We start from the raw sequence: 23,919 nt of genomic DNA on the forward strand, positions 1-23,919 counted from the left end.
GCCAGCCAGAGGATCCTGGCTGCAGAGTGGGAAGATTCAGAGAGAAGCAGGAGGGTGGGCAGGCAGGCTGGGGCTGGAAGAGCACCTGCCAGCACAGTGCCACCCTGCATGTTTCTAGGAACTAACCAGGAATGCGGATTTATCCCAATTCGGCACCAGTGAGACACATCCGGGGTATTTCCCACCCTAAACCAGCCAACGCTTAATGGAGTTTGTGTAATGCCAAACTTCCCTGGGAGAAGAGGGGAGAAGAGCTGGGAGTCTGGCCTGCAGCTGAGCGTGCCCCATGCAGCATGCAGCAGCCGGGCACAAGGGAGACACCATTCCATGGAGCTGACAAGGGCTGGGAGCGAGAGCCCAGGGAGGAGCAGTCTGTCATAGGCCAAAGAAACGCTAGACACATTGGGTGGTTTTGAGCACCATTTTACTGAAGGGCTGGACACCTGCTAGGACTTCATAACAAAAAGTTCACTTCGTTTAAGAAAAAAGACAGTCTGTTTTTTGTCCCATTCCCTTACAAAGAGTGGAATAATACTAATGATGTCTTTTCACTAAGCAATGCCATTCCAAAATATACAACACTGAGTGTGGAACAGCCCAGCTTCATATTAACATTAAATATTATTAGAACTTCAGAAACATTCTACACAAACAAATGAAACGGTAAAAAGTTCACGTAAGAACAAGATGGTAATTTGTAAAATCATCATACAAAGTTTGTTACTTGCCCTTCCACGGGTTGCAGTTGCTGCTCCCCAGCTGTTGCTTGGGATGCCCAAACACCAGGGAATGCCACAGTGGATCCCATGGCATGGCCTCAGCTGGAGCAGGTCAGTCATGCTGTGGTGTGGAGATGGCTCTCATGGAGATGCTGGCTAGCAGAGAGTAGCACAAGTGACCGTGCAGTGCCCACCCACAGCCCCTGTGTCACTCAGAGCAGCTGCCATGCCTCTGCTCAGGAAATGCTACTCCTCAGGAGTGCTGCACTGGGACCCAGGAGGAGGGAGGGCATCATATGGTGCCTTCCCCCCCATGAACAAACACCAATACTCGTTTTGTCCCAACCCAGCCCTGGGCAGTGCGGCAGAGCAGGGGCAGGAAGGGAGGTATTTCTGAGGGTAGCTTTGCAGCACCTTCTCTTAGAACAGCACCATGTGCCTGACTGTGTCTACAGGAATCACCAGAAACTCACAGGGGCTCTCTGTAGCCACAGGAACGGAAGAGGCTAATTAAGACAATAAGGAGAGAGTCCCAGAGGATAATAAGGCCTTTAAGGGACTCCCTGGGGAAGGTATTTCAGAGGCCACGTGAGCATTGCCAGATTGTGAGACCAAGGGTGGAAATGAAGGGTTTGGGGGGGGGGGGGGGGGGGCTGCTCCAAAAGGACTCCTGCTCACCTGCTGCACCAGTGTCCGTGTACTGCTGCCAGGCAGAGCAGGGGAAGCTCTGTGGGTGGGCAAGGATGGAGGGAAGATGGTGCTGCAGAATGCCACAGCCTTGGCTCCTCCGTTTGCACATCTCCTGCAGCAGACACAGAAGCTGCAGGCTGCTGGCTGTCTAGGTGCTGCTGGCATCTTTAGCTTTCCCTACTCCCAGCTTCTCACTTTTTCAACAGACTTCCTTGGTGTTCCTAAGTGAAGGGAGGGGTCTGGCCTCAGCACCATGGCTTTGGAGGCAGCTGCTGGCCAGCCTGCAAGTTCCAGCAGTGTCACACCTACAGACAAACTTCATTCCAACTTCACTCCAGCTTCATTCCAGCTCAAGGATGAACTGGTGACAAAGGCTGGCCTTTCATGTCTTCTGGGACAAGATTCCTCCAAGTTACCTGGCACCTTCCTAACAGCACCTAGTTCCAGGCAGAACAGGCTGCAAGGAGAGGGAAACCCTACCATGGTGCTCTCTAGCAGTGTCCTGGATGTGAGGGCTCAGGAGCATCCTGCCTTGCTGTGCTCTCCACAGGTAGTGCCAGCCCACTCAGCTGGCAAAGCTGAGGGCTGCAGCATTGTCAGGAAGGTGCCAGATATCCCGAAACTGCTGTCCTCTCCATGAGCCACCTCAGTTCCTGTAAGGTCATCCCTATCTGAGCACTAGAACAGAGGCCAGTGACATTTTGAAGACTGAAGAAGAAACTGTCACTTCCACACAAGCCAACCAGCCTGGCTTAGCAGCCAGTGCTCCACTGCTCGGAACTGACCCTGCCAACCACGGCCAAAAAGAAGGATCCTCCCACTGAAATATGCCTTCCTGTCTGGGAAGCTGCCCAGTTTGAGTCACACTGCCCAGCTGGAGCTGAGACACAAACCTGCTCTCCATACCCAGGGACCCCTTGAGCCATGGCCAAAGGCCCAGCTCCTAGACAGGACAGAGAACTTGGATCCAAAGGGAAAGAACTTCTGGGTGGCTGTACCCCCCACATGCTGCCAAGTTTTGGCCATGAACACAGCACAAATCACAATTAAAAGGGAACAAACTCTGTGTTCAATTCCTAAACCCAGAGCCTCCCAGCCTCTCTTGCCACAGCTGGAGCCAGGGTGAAGTGCTCCTGGTGTACCTGGGGTCCTGGAGGACAGGGTGCAGAACATGGGCAGCTGTGGAGCAGGACCATGCAGCCACATCACCCATCTGTGCTGTTCTGCTGCCGATTCCCCTTTCGTGTTCTTAGCTGGCAACTTGCTGAACTCCATGCAAGGAAGCACCAAGCAATGTGGGGGATCTCACACTAACCCCGCCCTGTTAGTATGAACTGGTCTGAGAGCTGTCCAGTGAGGTGAGCACTCCAGGGAGCACAACTCCTCCACACACTGAAATACCACTCATGGGCTGCCAAGAAGGAGTAACAAAATAATCCCTTCATATTTTGCAAAAAAGTGTTTAAGAAATTCTGCACCAGGATTGCTACAGCAGCTGGCTCAGTGGGGATGCAAATAGTTTAGAAGCAGCAGCAGCAACACGCTACATGGCTTGCAGGGAAGAGGCTGAGGAGAAACTTCTACAATTGTAAGAAGTGGCAGATGGTGAAATCTGATCACAGTGGACATGAGCATCAGAACATTTCTACTAATTAACATTGTGATTTCAATGGTATCTGATGTCAGCTTCAGCTGCCTGCTGGACAAGCTACTCTCCCCATGGACTTGCTGATGGACATATGAAGCATGCAGGAAGCTCAAGGACTTTGTCTGGTGGAGGGGAAGCACAGACTGCTTCTTGGCAAATGAATAAAAGGAGAAATTATTTCCAAAAAAATCAGTTGGAAGAACAGCCTTTTGACTGCTAGCCGAATCGTTTCTCCAAGTGACAGTGGCACAAATCCATGAGTTAAAAGCATTCCTAAGAGAGTCTCCAAAGCTCTCGGCTGTCACAGTGCCCAGAACAACACAGGCCAGGTTAGGCACTTGGATGAATTCAAAGTGACTAATACAGAAACAGGTCTGAACAAGGGGCATACCACAGGCTCAGCAGAGACCACAGTGCTCTGGGCAATGCATTTCTATGGGCCCTGCCAGTTACTGTTGCACAGTTCCCTAGAAGTGTTACTCAGCTGCCACAGAATAACACAAGATAGAGAGGACCTGGGAGGAGACCTCTTCTTAGATCAGGTCTTAGGTAGGTAGCTCTGGTTTGATCAAACCCTTCATCTTCCCTAAAGAGCAGAGAGCAGCCTCCACACAGAGCTCCTCTGCAGCCTCGTGCACATCAGTGTTACATGCCTAGGACATCAGGAGCATCCTCATCTGGGCATGAGTCGAAGGATGGTGGAGCAAACTCATGCCACACTGAGAAACCCCCCTCCACCAGTACTGGCTGATATGGGCAGCAGTTGCTGGCATTGGCACAGAGGCTGTAAAGCTCCTCTATAACAACCTGCAATCCTTTCAGTCAAATTCCCCAAGCACCTGCAAGATGAAGAAGAGACAACAGGAGGGCAGAGAATGGAGGTCCAGCACTGCCCTGTTGTCTGTTACAGATGTACAGGAGAGCTGACAGAGATGGAATGAGTAATGAGCAAGTCCCTGAGCACACAGCTATGAAGTGCTCACTTCCCTAGAAGGAGTCTCAGTGACAGAGAGGCTTTTCCAAAGCTTGTCTGTCCCTGTGGAGCAGAAAACCTTTTGCTGGTGGCCTGGGAAGGACAGAGGGCAAACTGTCATTACCAAGCATGCACAGAACTCAGTTCAGTGCTGGGAAAGGCATGGCAGCACTAAGGCTGGATGCTGTGCTGTATGTGTTAAGCAACAGCACAAATCAAATCCTTGACTGACAGAGACCCAAGCTGTGAAAGACAAGAGGTGATGGAAAAGAGTGGGGAGGCAGGCAGCAGTGCAGCTGGGGGAACACACAGTGATGAGCAGGGATGTGGCCTGGTAAGTTGGTCTCAGATGCTCAGCTTCCCACTCAGGCTGGAGGAAAAGTGACCTCGACCTGGATTCAGCTTTGTTGAGGCATGTTGTTTTTCCCAGCGGAGGCCAAGTGCTCAGCTGGGACGTCTGTGCTGCATAAGGAGGCTCCAAAGACAGCTCTCAGTGCCCTTATAAGGGTCTGGGAATGGGGAAGCTGCTGAGCAGCCTGACACCAATACCACAGGCAGAAGTTCATGAGCCTTCCTCGGGAAACAACCCAAAAGAGAAACACCAGTGCAGGACTTCAAGACCTGGCATTTGAGAGCGTGGGAATAAGAAAGGTCTGAAGGAGTGGGAACAAAGGGAACAAAGCAATTTTTGGCCAATTGACAGTGATGGAGAGCCCCTGTTCATCCAGTACCAGGTCAGGACAGGGAACTCTCTGCCAGGGCACTTTAAAACACAGAAGCAGAAGAAAATATTTCCTCCTCCTCGGCAGCCAAGCAGCGGCATTCACAGATCAGTCTCAAACACTGCAAGTTATGACCTCTGACAGCAACTCAGAACCCAAGAGTGGGGTTCAAGGCTTGCAATCATGCCCTGAATCATAAAATCACAGAAGGGTTTGGATTAGAAGGGATCTTTAAGATTATCTTCTTCCAACCAACCTGCCATGGGCAGGGACACTTTCCACTAGAAAAAGTTGCTCAGTGAAAGACAACCTCCACCCTGTTTTATGTGGGTGAGAGAACTCAGAAGCACCTTAGAATGCTCAACTTCCCTGCCCTCTCACCGCATCCTGAACCTCCTCTCTCCTTTCCATACCACAGTCTTCCTTTCTGCACTGGGGATCAGACACCAACCCTTCTTATAAACCACTGAAATCCAACCAGGTGCTTGGGGAGGTGGGGCTTAAATGTAAGGAGCTGAGACTTCTATGGGGAGCTCATCCCTTCAGCCAATGTTCACAGAGATTACTAAGTCAGACAACTGGTATTTTGAGCTGGTGAGAGAATAAGTGGATTACACTACAGCTGCAGAGATCTGAGCATACAGCAGTGCTGTATGGAGCCCAGAGCAACACCTCTCCCTTTCCCCAGACCACCAGGTTGTCCCTTCCAGGTGACAGCAGCAGCACTAACTGCTCCAATGAGGTGTTTCTCCTGGGATTAGTAGATCCCTCCCTGTGTAGCGCAGAACTGTGTTCCCATCCAACAGCATGCCCCTGGTGCAGGGAGGTGACAGTGGTTCTGCAGTGCCTCCTGCGGATGGCAGAGCCTGCACTCCTTCCACACAGAGCTCTCACACCTGCCATACACCTTCTCACAACATGCCTGACAGCACACCAAGGCTGCCACCCACCACAGCATGGTGCCCATCTCTCCTCCTACTGCTTCATCCCCACAAACCATAGAAAACGACTCTCTATGTTTAAGTGCTGGTATATGTCCTCCCAAATATTTCACTTTTCTGCTTTAACTTAGGCTCAAGTATCCCACTGAGCTCTGGGACTGGCAGGATGCAGCTAATACATTCAAACACAGCCTGTGCCTCTATTGTGGTTTAACTCCAGCCAAAACCAACAGTCTTCTCTACCGGCACCTGGAATCCGCTCCTGGTACAATCAGCAACAGCAAAGTAGTCACATGGTGGACAGGACACTACACAATTCTTGCAAACATTTCCAGCCCTTTGGCTCTAACAGTCACAGTTCATGACTCATAGCTGCTACCTGGGGTAGAGGAGAGCAGAGTAATGCTGGGTGCTGAGGAGGAATCCTCTTCAGAGGCAAATCCCTACCATGAGTTCAAAACTTCTGCTACCTATGAAGGGAGGAGGTGCCTAAAAACATCAGACAGACTTGTAGCCCTGTGACACTCCCCCATTGTTATGCAGAGGTAATACCAAAAACAGGATTAAAACTACCAACTGGTAATTCTCCAAATTGTTTGGCATTCTGGAAACAAACAAGTGGTTACAACGCTGCTGCCTCTGAGCTGCTCAAGCCAGCTCAGGACAGATTATCACAACACTGAACCACAAAGGAATCCCGTCACCTTTCAACAAAAGACTAGTGGAAGGGAAAAAGGAACAAAAGCTATCAAAACCAATCCCAAAGGGATGGAGGAAGTGCATCTTCCCACAGTTCCTGGGCCATATGCACATATATGGATATATAGATATATAGATAATAAAGTTATAAAATTTGATCAAAATAAAACCAGTAAATGTACAGCTTGAAAAAGAGCAATATCACAGTGCATCAATGTCATGAGAAAGTCCTGTGTTCTCCCCTGCACAACAGCACAGCCTGCCACGTTCAGGGGAGCATGGTGGGAAGTGATCTCTCCAGCCTGCTCAGCTCGATGCTGGCCAGAGTCACTGTCCCACACTCCCAAATAGGGGTTTGGATTTCTGCAGCAAGTTCTACAGAGCAGTGGTGGACAGGCAGGAACAGCATGAGAGTGGGCTGCTCTGTCTGCAGGTTAGTTGGCATATTGGCACCAGAGACACAGAGTCACTCCGAAACCTCTCTGCGCTCTGGTGCCAGGCTTGTATTTACTTACTTACAAAAAAAAGTGACAAAGTGAAGAAACTCAAGGAACACTATGAGAATAGGACAAAGGCTGAATTTGGATCACAGGGGACAGGTTGACCCTAAGAATCTTCTGTGCTCTCCTCCTCACTTCATCATCTGAGGAAGAGTTGCCCACCTTGATGGTCCGGAATTTCAGCAGGTTCAAAGTGCTCTGAGCCTGTTGAGTTTTCTTTCGAACAGGAATGGTATTTGCTTTTTTCCTCTGTGGTGCTTCTTTTGCCTCCTCAGCTCTTCTCTTCTTCTGCCCAGTGCTCTCCTGGTAAGTGCTGCTGTCCTTCCACTCTGTTTTTCCCAACACAGCTTCCTTATCTTTGATTTTCAAGGTCTTGGGCTGTGGTGCTGTGGTACAGTCCTGGGATGAGCTACCTGTGACTCTCCCGTTGAGAACTCCAGAGGCCTTGCAGGCATTGCTCTCCTGCAGCACTCCACCCTTTGGTCCCTTCAGAAGCTTTAAAGCACGGGTGGCAGAATCTGGTGCTTTCTTAACTGAACGCTTGTACCCCTTGCTTTCGGTTGTTTTAGTGCTCTTGCCTGAAGAAAACTGCCTTGGTGAACTTGAAGTCTTGAGGAGTTTAAGGTCTGAGGGAGAGATCCCAAGACGCCCTTGTGTGTACTTGGACTCCAAACAGGATGTTGCAGTTTTCAGTGGCACCAGAGCTTCCAAAACCACCGACAGTCTCACAGCTGGATACACATCAGGATACATGCTTGTAGGGAAGCCCACTGCTGCTGGCTTGGATGTGCCAGATCCTGTCTGCTTCAAGGAGCTCAAGAGGAGATTTGTGGAGTCCCCTTTGGAGACTGACTGACTGGAGACTTTCAAAGAATTCACTGGAATGCTGGTGGGCAAAGGGGCCACTTTTGCCACTGAGTTCCTGGCTGGACTCTGAATGGGCTCAGTGGTGCTGGCACAGTTGCGTTGTGTGTCTTCTGTCTGACTTGGTGTGACTGCTGTGCACGAGCTATACCCGTACACATCCTTACTCCTCAGAATTGTGGGCTGGTAGCCCTCCTCCTTCAGGCCTTGGATGAAGGCCACCAGCTGGGTCTCTGTGTCTGAAAGGTCCTTGGACATCGGGTTGAAGACTCGGAGGGCCTCCTCCAGCACTTTCTGTCCTGCAGAGGAAATTCTTGACCAGGAATGGACAGCTTTTTCTTCCTCATTGTTCACTGCAATATTCATGGCATTAGGCAAGCAGGTGCTTCAAAAAGGTCCAAATTACTGGAAAAATAACCCTTGACACCTCAAAAGGAGAAAGAAGACAGTTAGCTTACAGCAACTGAAATTACCCAAGTTTCTAAATCAGGACTTGAAACAATTAAGTCCAGGCGTGGCTGCTTGCAAACACTGGATCAGATTCTGGGCTCAAGCCAAGACAGAAGCACCATCAAGAAAATCCTGTCACTCATTCATCTCTGAAATAAAACTAAAACATGTCTCACAAAAATATCCTCCAACCTAAACAGACTTCAGGAAATCCCATCCAATCCACCCCAAGATGAAGGACTCAAATGATTAACCCAGCAAAATCTGCAGCTCATTTCCAGTTTGAATTAGACCCACCCATGCTTTGGATAACCAGATCTCATTTTCCCTGGGAAAAACTGAACCCTCATTGAACCCTTTCCCTGTGCACACACCGCGAGCAGCACCATCGAGCCATGTCAACACTAAGAAATGCCTAAGCACTTCAACTGCATCCCAGCACCACCATCAATTTCTCAGCTTCTTAACTGATGCTGCTCAAAAATTGATGCTGAGTCCCTGCCAAAGCAGCAGCTCCCTCCTGGAGACATAGCAGCAGGGCTGGAGGCTGTTCCAGTTGTCCTTCATTGATGCTGAATGCTGTGGCAAGGCAGCACTGCTCCTTGCTGTTCCCTTGTTTGAACAACAGTCCACAACTTGCTGTCACAGCAAACTGGTGTTGATCCAAGGACACTTGCTGCCAAGTGAGGAGGAAGCAGGAAATTCAAGCAGGGCGGTATGAAGGAAACACACATCACCAGGGCCAAGTGTACAAAGGCCTGAGGGACAACACTGGGATCACACTTGGGCCACTGCACAGCTGCCTGCCCGGCATAAAAGCATCAATTATTGCTTTCAATAAAAAATAGGCACTAAAGGGCAGCACAGGGAGGACTTGGAAGAGGCAGTCCAGCCAGGACTTTAGGATGCACCCGGGAGAACTCTGATCCTGGTGGCCTCACAACTCCACAGCTGGATGCAAGATTGCCAAGGCATAAAATCTTTAACTTTACTGATATCTCTCAAAATAATAATGAAGATTGAGTTAAAAACCCTGATCAGCAAAATGCAGGAGGCATCAGAGACAGTTTTGGAGTGGGCAGTGCACAGCCAAGAAAGCTATGATGGAGAAGATAGCGTCTGAGCAGACAGAATAAGGAACTACTCCTGTCCCATGTTCCCCCAGAACTCTGGTCTCACCACAGCACAGGAGCAGAGTTCGTGCTGCCGCCAGCTGCACAAACAGAGAAGAGACACAAGCCAAGAGCAGCCACAGAAGGGAAAGCACAGGTCAGTGGGGGAGTAAGAACCTCCACATGACAGACTAATCTCAGTCAAGTGCTCTACAGACGTCATGGCCAAAGAGGGATTTGGAGGAGGATAATGCAGTTGTTCAGAGGCAGGCGGGGGATCTCCCACAAAGGAGGGGAGGCAGGCAGGGAAGTGATCCCACAGAGCCCCAGCCAGCGTCACCAGCCAGCAGGGAGTCACCACCTCCAAAGTGACCAAGCAGTGCCAGGGACAGGAAAGCTACAGAGAGTGTAATGGTAATTTTGATCTGGTAGTGAGGCAGAGATCAACAAAGAAGCACAAATAACAACATGCTCAGTGGGCTGCAAAATGGATCATATTCAGGCTGCAGCAAGCCCAGGAGCAGGGACATTTGAAGGGGTGTTCTGGCTGTGACAGTTCACGGGAACAGGATTTTCCAACATCCATCCACTTGGTCCTGTTTGGTGCAGTGTCAGCTGTACTGGTGACAAGCCAGCCACGAGCAGACGCACCCCTGGACAGTCTGTCCTCCCAACAGCAGGTTCCTTGCGTGACACACTGCTGGGGGCCAGGGGGCAACGGGAACACAGCGCTCCCAGCACAGTGCATGAACAGCACCGGAAAGGCGATGCTAGCTCGGGTTTAGAGGCCCGGCTGTCCGAGCACGGAAGGGGCTCTTCGGGTGCACCGCAAGGGGAAGCTGCTGCCGGCAGGGCCGAGACGCGGGGTTGGGGCAGCCTGTAGAGCTAGACGCCGGTGCGCAGTTCCAAGGAGGGCTCGATGGTGTCACCAGGTCCTCGCTCAGCCACTCCTTTTGGCCCGCCCCTCGGCGCAGGCGATGCCCCTTCCCGAGCGCCCTTCCCTCGCTCCCGCTGCACCCTCCCCAAGGCTCGGCCCGCCGGCCGCAGGCACCCCGGGGTGGGCAGGCCGCCTGGGCCGAACCCTCCCTGCAGGGTTACGGGAGGTGATTGGTGCAGACAGGGGGTGCGGCGCCCGCGCTCGGCCCGCGCCGGCTCCCGGGACCGGGGGGGCGGAGGCCGGGGCGGGGCCTTCAGCACCGCGGCTCCGCCTCCAGCGCCCAGAGGCCGCCCGAGCGGGCGGCTCGGCAGCGCCCTCGCCGGGGAGTCGGCGTGGGGCCCGGGCCCGCCGGCCCCAACCTACCGGCTGCCGCCAGACCCGCGCCCGCCGCTGCGCCGCACCCGCCGCTCCAACATGGCCGCCCGCGGGGCACCGGAAGCGCCGCCCGCTTCCGCTTCCGGTCCCGTTCCGCGGGCCGCGGTCACGCCCACAGTCACGGAGCATATTCGGTCACGCCCCCGCGTACCTCCCCGCCCCCGCGATGCCCACGGCAACGGCGGGGCGGACCGTCCCCGGGCCGGTAGGGGGCGCCATTGGCGGAAGCGGCGCCGTCACCAGGGAGCGGGGTCGGTGTCGGGGCGATGAGCTGCGGGGCCGGGCGACGGCGGCGCCTGGTTCTACACGTGGACCTCAACAACACGGTGGTGGTGGCGGACATGGTGACGGGGCAGGCCCCGCGAGCGGCGCTCAACACCTTTCTCTGCACCGTCACCTGGGGTCGCGCCGGGGCCACCGGTGAGCGCCGGGGCCGGGGATACGGGGAACCCGGTGTGGCGGTGCGGGGGCTGAGCACGTTCCTCTCTTCTAGGCGAGTGGGAGTGGGTGAGCGACTACCCGTCCCTGCGCCCCCCGTGCCCCGGCGCCCTCAGCTACTACAACCGCTACGGCCGGGACCCCGCCTTCACCGAGGCCGGCCCGGGCCGGCGCTTCCGCGATCTCCACGCCCGCCACCTGCAGCTGCTGGAGTGGCCGGGCCGGCCGCAAGACGCCTTGTCGGTGCCAGGGGAGCCCGGCAAACACTATCACTTGATCCTGCCCTCCTTTTTCCGCCTCCTGGACACGCTTCACCGTGATGGCAGGGCCTTCGCTGTTATCTTCAGGACCTTCGGCACCGACCTGCCCCGCGCCCTGCAGGCCGTCAGGAGCGCTCTGGACGGGCAGCACCCCCAGTTCCCTGCCCTGCGGGACGTGGTGGTGAGTGGCGTCCTGGGGGTCCATCGTGATGGGGAAGGGCAGCCGGGTGGTATCATGGAGCCCTCCCCCGCTTCCACACACATCAGACTGCTTTTAAAAGCATCGAGTTCTCTGAATGAAGCTGTTAGCTGTGGGGGAGCATGTTTGTGCAGATCCTGTGTGGAACGGGATCCTCTTGGGGTATCCCGTGTTGGTCAGAGCATGCCTTCTACCGAGGAGGGGCTGCTGCCGCAGAGCAGGGCCCCCTTGCCCAGAGCCGATCGAAGCTGCACTCTCCTCCCACTGGCAGCACACTGGGCGGGAGCACTGGGAATGAGCTTTAGAAAATGCTTTAGTTATTCCTTGGAGTGTTTTCAGGTAGCAGAGATTGAAAAGGGGGTAGTGTGCAGCTAGGAGGTCTTTCCATCCCTGGGGAGGGGATGATTTTTGGTTGGATGCATTCCATGCCTTCTCTTGTCATCTTCCGAGCACCATCCTCCCACACTGTGCTGGTGGGGAGTCTCCACCCTGCTGCTTGGTGTCTCTGCTAGTGCATGAAACAACCTGTCTGCTTTGGAAACTTTTCCTTCCCTGTTTTCTGTGGTCCTGCAGCTTCCTGTGGACCTTACCCCTGGCCAGATACGCTGCAGCAAGCGAGAGGTAGTGCTAACACAGGGAGCAGAACGTCTGGCCACACGGGAAGACGGAAGAAAGCTTTACAACTACTTCAGCTCCTTTGAGGGAATTGGAGGCTTCCAAGACCACTTTGACTGGTGAGAAAGAGGGCATTGAGGAAGTGGATTGGGCATTATCTTGTTTCCTGTGATTCTCTTGGTTTCTGGGATAGCTCCTAGTTTTGAAGCCTTTATGTTGTTGGGGTCCCTATCACTTAGGCACTCCCCATTTTGCCTCTGGGCAGCCTGATGGGACTCTCACACTTTATCTGAGGTCCCCATCTTCCGGTGTACCTCCTGCTTTTCTCCAAAGACCCCCTGATTCGTTACCTTGATGCAAAATGCCTCATTCCTAGAAGTCAGTGGGCTGCAGGACAGGACATTCTCCATCCTGCTTCCCTGGCTCAGAGGGTGCCCTGGGCCTGCAATACATCTGCTATTATCCAGGAGCCACTACCTCTCTTTCCCCTGACTGTTCCTTCTCCCACTTATTGTTTCAGGTGGGCCAGAAATCAGTTCTCTTCTCAGGGTGGGAAGCCCCTGTGGATAGACCCCTATGATCCTGACATTCACCACATCTTCATTGATGACAACATCCGGCTGGACGGTGGAGAAACCATTGTTCACCCCCAGGTAGGTGGCTGAATGCCCCTCTGGAACCAGCAGCCTGCAGTAGGGGTGTCCCTGGCAAGCATGTTTTGTCCCCTTTGCATGAGGCTGCAAAGGGGAGTCAAAGCATAGCCCTGGTGTCATTGCATCCTGTGCCACAAGTATCTTTGGCAGCGATGCACTGGGGGGGTGAGATCAGCCATCAGCAAATGCACAGCAGGTGCTGGCTGCCTCTGCTCCCCACTGAGTCAGCCCTGTGCCTGGTGGCGGCAGCAGTGATACTAGGGCTGCCAGCGCCATCAGCCATCTGAATGAAAGGGCAGTGTTTGTGAGGAGCACACTTAGGAAACAGAATATTTATGCAGACAGAACTGTGCCTGGCCGTTGGACAGCTGTCAGTGCTCAAACAAGAGCTGCAGGTCCACGGGTGATCCTCAATCTCTGCCTGTTTCCATCCATATGGAGACAGTGCGGGGGGGATATGTGGCGGCCAGTGAATTTTCTGCAGTGTTTGCCAGGCAGCCCAGGAATGGCAAGGGGTGGGATGCTCATTGGATATTCCCTTCCATACAAGCTCTCTCAGCTTGCACATTTGTAGCTGATGGCAGGAATTGTTACTGCCTGGACAGACCTGTCAGGAATAGGCTTTGGTCTGTGCCATGCCTGGTTGAGGGGAGCCTCTGCAATGGCTGGTGTATGCAGATCTGCAGCAACCAGAGCATGGCTCACACAGCTCCACTTGCTGCATTTTAGCCTCAGGCTATTTGGCTCATCAAGGAGTTCCTCCTTTGGCACTGGTAGCCTGTGAATCTGGTCAGTCAGGCTGCTCTGCTAATCTCATGGCAGCCATGCAGCCAGCCCTGAGGCTACTCCCATGCTGGATCACACAGGTAGGATCCAGTTGTGGTAGCAGCAGACCTTGTGGGAGCCTGGGCAGCAGCCAAGCATCTTCCCAGCAGGGCTCATCATCACTGCTGGGACCTTGTTGTCCTGCAGCCAGGATCAGTAGGTGGAACCCTCCTTACGTCACCAGCTCTGTAGGGCTGTCCCCATGTCAGTGGTGGTGACAGAGCAGCACTAGGAGTGAAACAGATTGCCAGGTGGCTTTAAACAGGCCATGGTGAAGATCAGAAGGTGAAGCCCCTGTTCCATCCCGTGGCAGCTAAAGGAAGAGCTGTTGGCAGAGGTTTGCCTGGAGTCAGCTGCTCCACAGAGCCCTATCGTCCAGCTGCATGGTGTTGCCTGTTTCCTTAAGGGAGCAGCAGGCACATGTGTGACATGCTGGTTCAGAGTCAAAGGCACTTTCTGGGAGCGGGGGAAGTCTCAACAAACTTCACTTTCTGCTGTTGCAGTGGAGATAGGATCACCCTGCCCTCTGCCCCTAGCACACAGCCAGCATGGAGGCACCTGGCTGAGAGGAGGGGAGAGTGTACCACGGGGCATGTGAATTGCTGCCAGGCTCTGCTCTCCTTGCAGGTGTTCTCAGAACAGGGCAGCAGCAGTCCCAGGAGTGTGCCCACCTCAGAGCTGTACAACATTTGCCTGGTGCAAACCAATCTGCTGGAGGCCATTGCTGATGAGGACTATTTCCTGCGCTGTGTGAGGAGGTGTGAGGAGAACTACGACCGCTACCTGGCCTGCATGGAAAAGGACATCCCAAGCCAGCAGTGGGATGGATAGTGATACCACCTCATGGGGCTGAGTGGCTTCAGCCTGGGACACCACCTGCTTCCTGCTGCATGCAGGCAAAGTCCCAGGAAGGCTTCTGCTTCAAGCTGTTATGTCTCCAATGTGCAATGTTGGGTGTTCAGTCCTATCAGGAGATTCCATGAGCAAACACAAGTGTCCTGGGAGGTTGTGTGATGGGATTCTTGGAGGAAAACGTTTTCCATTCTTTGGCAGTATTGCCTGTGGTGCCCACTTCTGCATGAGGGCTGGGGCTCACGGTCCCCCTGCAGTTGCCAGGCATGTCCCTTCCACCATACTGTGATGCAGGCCCCCTAGCAGTGTTTGTACCTCCCTTCCTGCTCCTGCAGTGATGGCTGGTGCAGAGCAGGTGCCAGGATGAGTGCAGTGTTATCAGCTACATCCCCAGGTGGCATTTGTGGTTCGGTGTTCTCAGCAGATGCCTTGTCACTTCTGTCTGTTTTTAAAGCAAACCTTTTTAGCTCATTTCTGTGTGAGTTTCCTGCCTGCCCTTGGCTCTGCCTAGGCTGGTGGGTGGGAAGTGCCTTTCCCAGCGTGTTCATTTGCCTGGCTCAGCCAAGTGGGGACAAAAGTGTTGGTGGAGGGTTTGAGACCCATGCGTACCTTTCCTGATGCTTCTGAGAGACCCCAGCAAGGTCGTGCTCAGAATAGATCTGAGCTCATATTCTGTCCCTGCAGTGGTGACAGGACAGGGGTCCTCTCCAGGGTAGGACGGTGGGTTCCCGACTCCTTGAACCCGGCACTGTGTGCCTCTGGCACCGGCAGCCTGCAGCAAGGGAGGGCAGAGCCGGGGTCTCTCCAGTCACTCTCGCTGCGATGGTTCCTTCCCGGCAAGGTGAAGGCGGCAGGGTCACGGCGGGCCGGTGGCGCCGGGAGGGCCGGGCGGAGGGGAGCGTGGCACGGCAGGGGGGCCGGGGCGGACGCGGCGCCGCCTCCACCGGCAGCGGGCGGACCCGGGGCGGGCGGAGGCGCGGAGCGGCAGGGAGAGCGGCGGAGCGGGCGGAAAGGTGAGCGCGGTACTGGTCCCGGTCCCGGTCCCTGCCCCTACGCGTCCCGCTCCCGGCCGCGGGGCGATGCGTAGCGGGCAGTCCGGGCACGGCGGAGCGGCCGTCCGGTGTTGCGGTCGGGAGCCCGGGCAGCGCCGGGGGTGCGGGTATTGCAGCGGGAGCCCGGGGGACGCCGGTGCCTGCAAGCTGTGAGCGGGAGCCCTGTGGGGTGAAGGCTGCAGGCGGGAGTGCGGGCAGCGCTGGGGGTGAGGACGGTGCTGCTCCGAGAGCAGGAACCTGGCGGGGTCTGGGTTGTGAACGGGAACCTTCTGCGGGGTACGGACGCACGGGGGATGTGGGTAGAGAGCCCCGGGCGCGCCTGAGTCCCAGTGAGTGCGGGCTGTGTACCAGCGGCACCGGGTAGTGGGAGCCCAGGGTGCGGGAACCTCGGGAAGCAAGAGCACTGGTACGTGCGGGCAGAGAGCTCCAGGGAGTGGGAGCCCGGAGGGACGGACAGGAAGTCGTGGGGCGCGATCGGGAGCCCGGAGGGGGTGGGCAGGCAGACCCGGGGTGCAGCGCGGAGCCCCGCGGAGCAGCAGCTGTCGCACCGCCGAGGAGAGCTGGCTAGCTGGGGCTGGGGGAGCGGTGGGTGCTTGAGTTCTGACTCAGATGCTCTCCCCGCAGGAGGCCGTGGGCCGGACCAGTGCCGAGCCGGGCCGGATGGGCGGCACGGCAGGGCCAGAGCCTGGGGACCCCCGGGGCGGCTGAGTTGGCCCATGGCGGCGGGCGCGGGCGCCTTCGCGTGGGCCACCTTCCCCGCCATGCCCACGCGGCGCGTGTACTGCAGCGCCGCGCACCGCGACGGGCAGCTCTTCGTGCTGGGCGGCTGCGGGAGCGGCGGGCGAGCCCTGGGAACTGCTGAGGTGCTCGACCTCCCAGCCCAGCGCTGGACCACGATCCCACCACTGCCCACGCCGCGGGCTGGCGCTGCCGCCCTCGCCCTGGGCAAGCAGATCTTGGTGGTGGGCGGTGTGGACGCGGCACAGAGCCCCCTTGCCTCCGTTGAGGTCTACCACGTGGATGAGGGCAAGTGGGAGAAGAAGGCTGCATTGGCTCAGCCCTCCATGGGCATCTCAGCTGTGCAGAGAGGTGAGGGATAGTAACATGTTTTGACTCTTGCCCAAAGTTTGCTGAGCATCCTTAGAGTCTTGGCACAACGCAGCATGCCAGGAGCCAGGGTTGGTCCCTGTATGTGGTGCCCATATCTGCTCCCTGGACAGGGCTGCTGTGGCATGGACTAGACTGCAATGTGGTAGGCAGGGCAGAGATGTCAGGACAGTGATGGGAATGGGCAGGGGTGCTGGCCACACTGGAAGCAAGAGCAGGATTTGGCAGTATGGCTGTGTTGCCATGGTGTCTCCAGGGAGATGATACTGCCGAGAATAATTAGAGAGGATGGCCTTGTGCTCTTCTCTGTGCCTGATGGATGGGATGGAGATGGGGGCGGGGGTCCCAGTGCGGTCAGGGCATTGCCAGGCTTAGGCCTGGTTGTATTCATTGTCCCTTGGCTGCCCTGGAGCAGTGTCTGGCTGTGGGGCTTGGCATTACTCGTGCTGCTGACCCTGGAGGGCATGGGGGGACTCCCAGACCTTCAGTGCTGCCCACAGATCCCCCAGCCTCACTGCTGCCTCTTTTGCAGATGGGGCTGTCTACGCGCTGGGGGGAATGGGTGCAGACACATCTCCCCAGGCACTGGTCCGTGTCTATGAGCCAGCAAAGGACCACTGGCAGCCCTTACCCTCCATGCCCACCCCGTGTTATGGAGCCTCTGCCTTTCTGCAGGGAAACAAGATCTTCGTCCTGGGTAGGTGCTGCTGAGGCAAACTGAGCATCTCCTGTGCCTCTACCCTCTCCTTCTTCCGTTCCCAGGCCGGAGAATGACCTGGTGCACCCCAGGGTTTCTCCGTGCTGCCCAGCACTGCAGCCAGTGGGCCCCATCCTGCTTGCTGAGCACACCAATAGTGCCAGCTTGGGGCACTGGCAGCTACATCTCCTCTTGTGCATAGGAGGCCGGCAAGGCAAGCTGCCTGTCACCGCCTTTGAGGCCTTTGACCTGGAGACAAGGAGCTGGACACGCTACCCCAGCGTGCCCAGCCGCCGCGCTTTCGCCGCCTGTGCTATGGCTGATGGGGTTGTCTTCAGCCTGGGAGGGCTGCAGCAGCCAGGACCACACAACTTCTATTCCCGTCCCCATTTTGTCAACACTGTGGAGATGTTTGATCCTTCACAGGGTGAGCTCCATGTCTCTGGGTGAGGTGGGAGCATCTTCTGTGGGTCCAGGATGACTCTGTGGGTTGGTGAGGGGTGTCTGTGCCTGAGGGACGTGATTATCTGGGCTCTGAACATCAGCCTCTTGCACCTGGGTGAATCCTGCCCTGTGCTCCCTGGTCCCAGAGAGTGATTAACCTGGGGTGTCCTAGCCTTGGTGTGTAGAGGGAAAACCCCAGCAGATGATGCTTACTCCCTCTCATACCCAGGTGTGTGGAGGAAGCCAAGCCGCACCATCCGTATGAAAGAGAAGAGGGCCGACTTTGTGGCTGGATGCCTGGGAGGAAGAGTGGTGGCCGTGGGTGGCCTCGGTAATGCTGGGGGTAGGCGTGTGGCCATGTTCCCATCCCCATTCTTTGTGGCACACCAGTGATCTACATGGCAGTAGGGAGGTTGACTGTGCAAAGCCGGGGGGTTACTGCAACACTGTCTACAGCAACACCTGTCTGTGTCCTCACAAATGCTGGGGAGACCCTACTGCCCTGTCCCACTGGCTGACCCACTGTGCTCCTTTGCCCCTTTCACCCCCCGATCAAGCTTTTCCCAGCTCATGTGCAGCACGCTGGACTAACATAGCCCGTGGTGGCTCAGCTCCGCTGTGCAGGGTTGCAGTGTTGCATTCCTCTCCCAAGGGAGCTGGGGAAAGGTTAGTGCTGTCACTCAGCAGCGGGAATACAGCAGGAAAGGCCTGCCTGGGGATCTTGATGCCAGCCACAGCACCCCCAGCCCTGCAATGAGGACTGCCAGACTCCCGAGATCATTGTGGGAATGAGGAATGGTGCTGGCTGCATCTGTGCAATGTGGCATTGCTCCTGAGCCCTGCTGCAGCTGGAGCTGCCCTCCCTTATCCCTGCAGAGTGCTGGCACGGGAAGGGGGAGGGTGAAGAATGGTTGAGGGGGCAGAGCCAGCAGGTGTGGCATTAGTGCCAGCAGCCATCCCTATGGGGACTCTGCTAATCCTCATGTGCTCCCACTAATTGCCTCTGGGATCTCAAAGCCTGTGCAGCTCAGGGCTCCTGAGGCATGAAAGGGATGTGGAGGAGGAAAGGCAGAGCCTGGGGTGGGGGGCAGGAAGCTGCATGGGGGCTGATGTCGTTCTGTCTTTCACAGGGAACCAGTCCTGCCCACTGGACTCAGTGGAAGGGTTCAGCTTCTCGCAGAAAAAGTGGGAACCACTACCCCCCATGCCCACTGGCCGCTGCTCCTGCTCCAGCTGCCCAGCGCCCAGCCTGCTCTTCGTCATCGGCGGTGTGTCCCAGGGTCCCAGTGGCGCTGTCGAGGCTCTGTGCCTGCGTGATGTGCCCTGAGCAGGCCCCGGGGGACCAGCCCTGGCCAAGCACCAAGTGCCTGAAGACAGGGACAGGGTGTGTGAGCACCCATGTGTTCACCCAAGGTGACCTGGCTCCAGGAAACCTCTGTCCCATGATGCCAGGCACCAAAGCAGCTGTGGTTTTGGGAACTTCCAGCTCCTGCAGCACTGTGGCAATGAAGCCCAGGGCAAACTCCTGCCTAGTGGGATGCAGTGGTGGGATGCAGATCCATCGCCAGCAGTGTGGAGGGAGCAGTTGTGGCAGGACTGGCGCTGGCCTCACTGCCCTGTCCAGCCCCATCTGTGCCACGGCGTATCCGTGCCGTGTGTGTAGCAGTGAGTGCTGTGTCATTGTAGACCCAGTCCATGTCTCATGTAGCACAGAGGTGCCCTGTAGCTCAGTGCCTGGGAGGTGATGTAGCACCTCAAATAAATGGAACATGTGGAATTTTATCCTTCTGGAGTCATGTCGTCTCTGGTTATCCTAGTCCAGGTAGGCACATGCCACAGCCTGTCAGGAAAACCCCTCCCAAGAGTTCAGTGACCCCATACTGTGGAGTTGGGGTAACTCTTGTTCTCCCCACCTCCAGGGTGAGCGGAGCAATGTGATGTGGAGGTCCAGTCCCTGTTTGGAGAGGGGGAGATAAGCAGTGGCTGTCCTGCCTTGGTACAGCCTTGTTGCTGCTTGGCCTCTTGTGGGTGAAGAGGCTGTAGGGGGTGAAGACAACAGTAGGAAAGGCTTTTTTGAAGTGCGTGAGAGAGGTAGGGAATGTTGAAGGCTGCCAGGATACTAAGAAGAAGTAAGAGATGCCTAATGTCAGGGCTCTTAGGCTCTATCCAGCACCACAGCCCTATCTCAAAGGATGGACCATGACTGGTGGGGAGAGCTGGGTCAAATTTTGTCTAGCTTCTGTAGGCAGGAGCACTGAAATCCTGTTTACTGGCAACCAGGAAGGGAACGTAAGCTGCACACTGGTGGTGTCTGTGGGTGGTGTTTAGGGGTGGACTGCGAAATCAAAGGGGTGACATTTGAATTATCCAGTGCTATGGGCTCATGTGAGCCTTGCTGCTCTTGGCTCCACACAAAGTCCCATACCCAAAGCAAAAAGCAGGTGAGGGATTTGTTCCTTCACTGGTTCATTAGAAAGACCTTACAAGTCCAGGTAAATATCAAGTACAGATGCCTGACCTTTCAGAGAAGACAGCCAGCTTGAGCCTTGTGTTGGCCGCAAGGCTGTAGAGACAGGAGACTGAATCCCATCAGAATGCGGCAGCAACCGACACATCACTGGGGCAGGCTGTGCCATGTCCTGGGGACATCACAGTATGGGAAAAGTCAGAAATTATTCATAAAATGGCATTCAGAAGACTTTTTCGTATTGCTGCTCCATTGCCTGTGGTACCTACCTGACACAGTGACTGCAGGGTCCGTCCTGATGCGCTGCATGACTGTTTGCCTGTGATTTGGGAAGAACAACTTGGGATACCTAGGCTGATGGTACCTCAGCTGGAAGCATCCCTGCATCTGCCTCTGGAGTTGCCATAGAAACCACCGTTACACCAGAGCCAGCATCAACAGTGAGCCCCAAATTAGAGCTGGGAGGATGCGCTGGCAGCTGGGGGGTAGGTCAGTGATTTGTGGTTGGGGGCTGGACAGAGGGACACCTCATCTGAACACAATGTGCTCCAGCCTTCTATGAGTATTTCACAGCACTCCCCAGCCTGTGCTCAAACCCTGGCAGGCTTGTCCTTCTTAGGGTCCTGGAAGGTGATAGACCCCTTGCTCCCACTTCGGTATGTCTCCCTACCCTGACAGCTCTTTCCAGAACCAAGGCATGTAATATTTCCACTCCTGCTAAACCTTTAGTCTTGGGGGACCCTAAATCATGGAGCTGCATTGGAAGCACAGGCATGATTAATAAGCTTTTCCTGCAGGAGCATTGCATGAATGGGATAAATCAAGATGCTGAGTCACCAGCAAATTGACATCCCTATGTGCCAACTTCACAAGCTCCCTGCTGCTGATGGGGTGCCCAAGGCTACTTTTCTAAATTCAAGGTGGTGGCAGCTGCAAGAGCATGAGAATGCTGGAGGGGGAAGCTGGAGCTTAGGAGCCCCTTGCTGTTGCAGTGTTTCCAGCAGTGAGGCTGATGATCCCCTCTCCATAGGGTTTTACTCCTCTGTCAGCAGCACTTTTCCTCCTGCAACACTTTCCTGGCACACTGACCTACCACAGTGCCTTTTGGCCTGGCTCCTTCACCTGAGTAGAACAGGAATCTATGACCTCTCATTTAAGTGTGGATTTCTCATTCTTTTCTATCTCTGCTTTTGAGCACAAGACCAGGATGCCATTTAAATGAGTGGGGAAAAGTTACCAGGAAAATGTTCATGGATATCTCAGGAATGGAGGGATGAGGGTCCTCGCCACTTTTGCAGACTGACATGTATTTAACTTAAGTGCTCCTGTGAATTTCTAATGAAATGTGCTATGAAGTTAGAAAAGTTGAGGGATGTACCAAGTATATTGCTGTCTATCTCCTGGAAGCTTCTGCTAATTTTTTTACTAAAGGAAAGACTACAAGTATCTGGCTACCATCCCTAATGCTAGAAGCACAGACTGTTATTTCAGATATAAATGAGCCAGCGCCTGGCAACGTGGTTAATCTCCCCGGAGCGTGTTATGGACGGGGGAGATGGAAATGGAGGTAGCTGTCAGACCTATAATTAAAAAAATGTGTTTCCATATAGAAATTTCTTTCCGTTGTCAGGAGAGATGGAAACACAAAAATCCCATTTATCATATTGAAGAAACTTGCTAGACCAGAAGGCTCCAGCCACATCAGAAATAGGAATAGCTCTTTCTAAGTACCTAAAATAACACATTGAGCCTTATCGCCAGTGCACACAGCACCAGCAATTCCTTTTCTAATGGCAATGGAAATACTGCAAATGAGTACTAGACTCTACAGTCTCTTCTGCAGGGAGATCTGGGCCAACTTTTTAATTGTAAGCAATAAAATGGTGGAAAATAACTGTTTATGATGCAGTGCCATATAGGGCCTAGATGCACAGCAAGGCTCTTGGCAGCAGTGCCATGTACTGGCCTGTACAACAGAGCTGTAGGCAGTTCAGGTGCAGAACAAGGCTTTTACTTGCTTAAAAATCACAATAAACGTCAACATTTCCATCAGCTTGGCACTCTGGAGGAAGGTTTGCCTTCCATACCACGGCTTCCTTGGACAGCCCAGCCGCTACCCTATCCCTGAAGTAGGAACATGGTCCAAGCTCCAACTCCCTACTCTGGTCCTAGAAAATCAACCCATCAGAGCCTTCTCATTTAGCTGGGAGGTATCAAGCTGCCTTAATTAATTCAAGCTATTTAAACCAACTGTAATGCTGTAATGTCAAGCAAAGCAATGCAGTAAAATCACTCCAGTAAGATTTTTTATGGGTAGAAAGCCAGAATTTTATTTTTTAATCAAAAGTTAAAGCTTTATCTACATGGGATTTGATTAGGAAACCAGATATATACATCAAGAAAGCAATTATTTTAACATCCCTGACCTCTGGGCTGCCTTTAGTACTAAAGGCAAAAGAGAATAAAGGGGAATTTAAGTAATCTCCCATATCTATCCATGAATTTATGTCAACCTTATTTCTGCAGTGGTTTAGTGCTTATGGAATATCTTCAGAGCCAGGAAACAAGTATTTTAACTGGTATTGAAATCGTTTTGAATTAAAGGAGGAAAAAATAGGCAAGCAAGCATGCCTATTTTACATTCCTAAAGATGAGGGTTATGGAACCACAAGGCAAAAAATCCAGTAAAACCATATTTGAGAATGCTTCTTTGGGGAAAGTTTAGATGGTGGTTATTTTTGTCATACTTCTCTGAAGGATGAAATTAAGTCCTTCTGCATTTCTGCCAGAGGTATTTACATTAGAGACCACACAGCCTCTGGAAATAAGGGAAATGGGTGCTGTGGCTGACATGCTCCCATGGGAGCCACAGCCCTCTGTGTGCCAGGTTCCAAGCTTTCAGCTTTCTCATCCTCCCAGTGTCCTGCAATGACCCCCTGTGCCCGAGGCTGTGCTTCCAGGTGAGGGGCAAGGGCTGGCTTGAGGAGCAGCTGCAGCTGGGGTTGATCCCGGGTCCATGGCCACAGGGTGAGATCCAGAGACCCTCAGCTCCAGGGATGGAGCCAGGGATACTCAGTCCCAAGGTGACCCCAGGGACCCCCATAGGATCCATATCTCAAGCTTCAGGGTGAGGTCCAGCCTTGAGGTGAAATCCAGGAACCTTCAGCCCTGGGTTGAGATGCAGAAACCCCCATAGGACCCTCATGGCTCAGAGTGCAATCCAGGAACTCTCAGTTTGGGTTGACCCCAAAGACCCTCAGGCCTAGATTGACCCCAGGGACCCCCAGCCCTGAGGTGAGTTCCAGGGACTTCCCTCAGCCAGGAAGGAATTCCAGGAGTTCCAGGAACCCCCAGCCCTGGGCTGAGGCCCAGGGACTGCCTCAGGGCACCGAGACCCCTCAGGCCCCACAGTTGGGCGGGCCAGGACTTGGCTGCATCCCTGGCCTGTGGAGGGCTGCAGGCCAGGCCTGCCCTGGGCCTGCAAGGCTGTGTCCCCCTTGGCTGTCCCCACAGCCACAGGACACAGGTGACACTGCCCTGAGAGGGGCTGGTCATCTTCTTCCATCTCCCTCCTCCCTGCAAGGTACTGTGGCACCATGGCTGCTGCTGGCGGGGAGAGGCCATGAGGGCCGGGGCCATGGTACTGTTTGGGGGCTCCCTGACAGGGTGTCAGCCCTAAG

At 54.6% G+C, this 23,919-nt stretch overlaps 3 protein-coding genes across 4 annotated transcripts; 2 read left to right on the forward strand and 1 right to left on the reverse strand.

The window, feature by feature from the left end:
* Positions 1-407: 407 nt before the first annotated feature.
* CCDC71 (coiled-coil domain containing 71) lies at positions 408-10,683 on the reverse strand. 2 transcript variants are annotated; one of them, XM_062500513.1, is made up of 2 exons: positions 10,619-10,683; positions 408-8,183 (listed from the first exon to the last, which is right to left on the reverse strand). In XM_062500513.1, the coding sequence occupies exon 2, from the start codon at positions 8,120-8,122 to the stop codon at positions 6,938-6,940; it is 1,185 nt and encodes a 394-aa protein (XP_062356497.1). In that variant the 5' UTR covers positions 8,123-8,183; positions 10,619-10,683; the 3' UTR covers positions 408-6,937. The 2 variants fall into 2 exon arrangements, with proteins under 2 accessions (XP_062356497.1, XP_062356498.1); XM_062500514.1 differs by having other exon boundaries at positions 408-8,175; positions 10,619-10,668.
* Positions 10,684-10,895: 212 nt separating this feature from the next.
* LOC134048629 (uncharacterized) lies at positions 10,896-15,336 on the forward strand. Its single transcript, XM_062500523.1, has 5 exons — positions 10,896-11,050; positions 11,124-11,509; positions 12,101-12,261; positions 12,663-12,795; positions 14,248-15,336. The coding sequence occupies exons 1-5, from the start codon at positions 10,897-10,899 to the stop codon at positions 14,449-14,451; spliced, it is 1,038 nt and encodes a 345-aa protein (XP_062356507.1). The 5' UTR covers position 10,896; the 3' UTR covers positions 14,452-15,336.
* An 857-nt stretch (positions 15,337-16,193) lies between these two features.
* Positions 16,194-19,542, forward strand: KLHDC8B (kelch domain containing 8B). Its single transcript, XM_062500521.1, has 5 exons — positions 16,194-16,613; positions 17,164-17,328; positions 17,531-17,755; positions 18,002-18,103; positions 18,903-19,542. Exons 1-5 carry the CDS (start codon positions 16,241-16,243, stop codon positions 19,097-19,099), a joined length of 1,062 nt encoding a protein of 353 aa, XP_062356505.1. The 5' UTR covers positions 16,194-16,240; the 3' UTR covers positions 19,100-19,542.
* Positions 19,543-23,919: the final 4,377 nt, after the last annotated feature.

This window comes from Cinclus cinclus, chromosome 12 (assembly GCF_963662255.1).
Source record: "Cinclus cinclus chromosome 12, bCinCin1.1, whole genome shotgun sequence".
Classification (NCBI taxonomy): Eukaryota; Metazoa; Chordata; class Aves; order Passeriformes; family Cinclidae; genus Cinclus; species Cinclus cinclus.

Excerpts from the sequence above, each read along its gene's own strand:
- CCDC71 (XM_062500513.1), bottom strand. The coding sequence starts at position 8,122 with ATGAATATTGCAGTGAACAATGAGGAAGAAAAAGCTGTCCATTCCTGG.
- LOC134048629 (XM_062500523.1), top strand. The coding sequence starts at position 10,897 with ATGAGCTGCGGGGCCGGGCGACGGCGGCGCCTGGTTCTACACGTGGAC. Across the intron at positions 11,051-11,123 it reads GGGTCGCGCCGGGGCCACCG|GCGAGTGGGAGTGGGTGAGC; the intron begins GTGAGCGCCGGG and ends CCTCTCTTCTAG. Across the intron at positions 12,262-12,662 it reads TTCCAAGACCACTTTGACTG|GTGGGCCAGAAATCAGTTCT; the intron begins GTGAGAAAGAGG and ends TTATTGTTTCAG.
- KLHDC8B (XM_062500521.1), top strand. The coding sequence starts at position 16,241 with ATGGCGGCGGGCGCGGGCGCCTTCGCGTGGGCCACCTTCCCCGCCATG. Across the intron at positions 17,329-17,530 it reads AAACAAGATCTTCGTCCTGG|GAGGCCGGCAAGGCAAGCTG; the intron begins GTAGGTGCTGCT and ends TCTTGTGCATAG. Across the intron at positions 17,756-18,001 it reads GATGTTTGATCCTTCACAGG|GTGTGTGGAGGAAGCCAAGC; the intron begins GTGAGCTCCATG and ends TCTCATACCCAG.